This window comes from Meleagris gallopavo, chromosome 17, assembly GCF_000146605.3.
Source record: "Meleagris gallopavo isolate NT-WF06-2002-E0010 breed Aviagen turkey brand Nicholas breeding stock chromosome 17, Turkey_5.1, whole genome shotgun sequence".
In the NCBI taxonomy this organism is placed as follows: domain Eukaryota; kingdom Metazoa; phylum Chordata; class Aves; order Galliformes; family Phasianidae; genus Meleagris; species Meleagris gallopavo.
In genome coordinates this window covers 5,351,705-5,355,185 of record NC_015027.2, presented here as the reverse complement: position 1 = coordinate 5,355,185, position 3,481 = coordinate 5,351,705, and the positions used below count along the sequence as shown (strand labels likewise).

At 39.1% G+C, this 3,481-nt stretch overlaps 1 protein-coding gene and 1 long non-coding RNA gene across 2 annotated transcripts in view; one reads left to right on the top strand and one right to left on the bottom strand.

Moving 5' to 3' along the window:
• Positions 1-6: 6 nt before the first annotated feature.
• LOC109370326 lies at positions 7-680 on the top strand. Its single transcript, XR_002120362.1, has 2 exons — positions 7-117; positions 231-680. It is a non-coding gene; the product is annotated as an uncharacterized LOC109370326 (long non-coding RNA).
• ARPC3 (actin related protein 2/3 complex subunit 3) overlaps positions 649-3,481 on the bottom strand; it is a 4,392-nt gene continuing 1,559 nt past the window's right edge. The window contains exons 3-7 of the mRNA XM_010720106.3: positions 2,974-3,050; positions 2,756-2,824; positions 2,378-2,504; positions 1,771-1,865; positions 649-1,119 (exon numbers count right to left, since the gene is read on the bottom strand). Coding sequence (XP_010718408.1) covers positions 1,057-1,119; positions 1,771-1,865; positions 2,378-2,504; positions 2,756-2,824; positions 2,974-3,050 — 431 coding nt within the window. The 3' untranslated portion in view covers positions 649-1,056. The remainder of the gene's footprint in view (positions 1,120-1,770; positions 1,866-2,377; positions 2,505-2,755; positions 2,825-2,973; positions 3,051-3,481) is intronic.

The following is a 3,481-nucleotide window of genomic DNA, read 5'->3' as shown; positions in this document are numbered from 1 at the left end:
AGCCCCAGGCGCCCAGCGAGGCCCCCGATTGTTCCGCGCACGCGCAGTGGCGCTTTTTTCAGCGGCGCTGTGAGGTGTTGGTGTTTGTGTGTGGGAGCAGGGAGCCGTCGCTGCTGGGTGTGTCCCGTCCCTGCCCAGCATCATATATATATATATATATTTTTTTTTTAATTTGAAGACTTAGACGTTGTGTCTGCACAGCTCTTGAGCCTGGACGCTTTTCTCTACAGATGTCACTGTCTGATGGCTGCAGCAGTGATGTGAGGTGGCAAAGCTCGTGCCTATAAGACAGCTGAGGAAGAGGACCTCAAAACCTATGCTGCTGCTGGCCCGCAGTCAGGGAAAGTACCTGACTGGTGCTGCTGTAAACTATGAAGCACACAGTACCTCTGTAGGAGAGTTAATCCTGCGCAGCAATGAGATAAAACAGTCGTGTTGGGATTTTTTCTTTCAGTGAAGTACCACAAAAAAGCATGTTAGTGCTGTGTGGTGATGGTGAAAGTATTGCCACGAAGGAGACAAAATGAGCTCGGAGCAGCAGATCCTCAAAACAAACATTGATCAATATCATATCATGATGGCCTCTTCATCAAAACTTCGTTTTTATTTCTTTGAAAGCTAACCATAAGACATAAAGCACTTACCACGTTAATTACAAGCTAAGTTTATTGGAAAAAAAAGAAAAAAAGTAAAAAATATCACTGCACTCAACACAATACTGAGACTCTAGCCAGCAGAGCAATTACATACCACTCCAGGCACAAACACTACTTTTCTTTAAACAAAAGCCCTGCTGTAAATGCTAGCTGTAGCCACTGATAATAAAGCAGCCTGCGTCTGAAACAGCATGTTAGGAATCATTTATTAAGCACCAGCTTAATAATACTTGCTTACAGTACTCAAATGATTTTTTTTTACTTTACATCCCTCTTCCCCTTGTTGACTTTTTTCTTCATAAACATTTTTTTTTTCCTTGGTACAAAATGTATCCAAAACAAAGGCAAAATATTTCATACACCTTGCTGTGGAAATACTTCATATTGCTGCTCTGCCTATTCACTGCCCAGGTCCAGACAGGCTCTTGTTCATGAACTGTCTCTTCACAAAGCAGATCCACCACTGCAGGAGAAAATACATAATCAGAAAACAGGCAAAAGAAGTTTCCATCTTATAAAGGAAATACTGACTTAAAAGTATGTTTACTACCTATCCCAGTATATTTATTGCAGTATAATAATGAACAGGGACTGCATCAGAAAGCTATGTCTTTGAAACTAAATTAGCCTGGATAATTTCATTATTAAATGCAAACATATTTGCACATGAAATACGTGTTCAGGAGGTAGCTCATGCAGATTGGCTATTTTTTAAAATCCAGATAAAAGGCAAAATGGTCTATTTCAAAGAAGCAATGAGATCAGAACTGCCTGGAAATATAAACAGCATCTCTCACACCTATTAATTTCTATTTGAAAAGAGTCCCTAGCCAATGGCAAAATTGCAATAGTTTGAAGAGTTAAACTAGAACTGCCTATTACTGCCCCACTTTTTAAAGTACCTTGAATTGGAATTTGTTGTCTTACCATGTTAGAGCTGGAAATTTATTGACAACTGGTAGTTCTCTGTTTCACTAGCCTGGTAAAACCAGGGAAGCCTGCTCCAGAGTTACCCACATCTGATCCCTCGCTCTCTTCTCTTGCTTCTCTCCATCTTTTGGAGAAAACAACCAAGCCTCTCATTAAATCTGCAATGATCAGGCCAAATACTTACCTTACTAGGCTTGTCACTCTGAGGATCAAATACTTTTTCACAGAGTCGAAGACCAGTTTCTTGCCTGAGCTGCTGCAAGTATGCTCTCATCACCTCTGAAATACAGCACAAGGACAAAATAGCATTAACTCAAACTAAATTGAGCATGGAAGCAGTAGACAGCACTGCTTAAAGCAGAAAATGTGAGCTTTCACATCTGTAGGCCCTTGTTGGCTGCCTGTTCAATTTACAACCATACTTGGATTTTTTATGATATTTGTATCAGTGAAACGGATCATCCAAACTGTTTTCTTCTTTCAGTTAAACCTTTGCCCATCATTTTGGGTTTTTTCTTTGCCAGTGTGGGAGTTGGTTCAGGCTCAGTTATAGAATCTGCCTAGCAATTACACTGATGCAAAAGGCAGACCCAGACCCCTATCACTTTGTTCTGTTGGATATACAGATTGAGGGGAGTCATGAGGCCCCTAAGGTCAGAAAACGTCAGAAAACAGAGCCAGAAGTTTTCAGGGTCAATTTTCTAGTCAAAATGTCAATTTTCTAGTAACAAAAATGTAGCTGGTAAAGCATGAACCAAAAGATGCCTTCAGAGTTCTTTGTTTAGTTTTACCTTCCTCTTGCTTGTTGGTAGGTTTGGCATAAATGGCGTTAAGTGGAAAACCAGGCTCCCCAGGGATAGGGAAGTTAGTGATTCCTAGTGTGTACATCTCTTTCTCTCCTTGGCCTTTGGAGTTGCACTGAAAGAACCAACCAAACAATTGATTAAAAGTTACAAATGAAAACATTAGAGTAAAACATTTTAACAGTCACTAAAACATAAAGACTGATCAAGAACAGCGGCACAACATCTCCATGCAGATCAACAAGTATCTGTGGTTCTGTCAACTGGGACTGCGATGAACAGAGTTTGTTGTGCCTTTAGAGAAGGTGAATATCAGCAAATGCAATCCTGAGTACAATTCTCAGGACAGACTGCTTCCCTCCTTACCTTCTGCAGCTTTTTCAAGCACTCAGAAATGTAGAGAGTTATGTAGATCAGTGTTCTGTCAGCCTCATTCTGCAAAATAAGAGTAAGCACAGAGCACAGTCTGTTAGACTATAGGGGACTTCATGCAACTGGTAAGAGTTTGAAATAGAATGAGTTCAAGCCATTTGTGCCAACAATTTCCTCATAAGAGAGGAACTATTGCAAAAAAAAAAAATTACCTTAATTTCATAATTTTTGAAGAAAACATTAGCTTTGAAGTAGTAGATGGCTTCATCTATAATATCTGTATCTTTAGCTAAAAAAAAAAAAAGAAAATGAAAGAAAACCAAAATTAAGTAGTGCATGGCTATACCACATTTGGTCATAACTTTTACACACTGAACTACACAAACAATAATTCTTGCAAAAGCAAAATTATTTACAAAAAGCAGAGGACTACACTAAATCTTACCCATATGAAAGACTGGTGGTGAACTCTGACCAAAATATTTAACTTTCTTACTCTTAGTAGTTTTAACTCCCTTCTTCTCTCACTATAACTTCACAAAGGGCAGCAGGTTCACAGTTCTCCAGTTTCCTACCAGTTGAGTGAGTCACCAGAGTTTTAACAGTATAGAATACGCTGTTAAAACTCTTTCTGAGGACCCAAAAAGATATTTGGAAGAAGTTTACACCACTATCAAACAACCTTCCTCATTATTCTCTTAAAAAAAAAAAAAAAAAAAA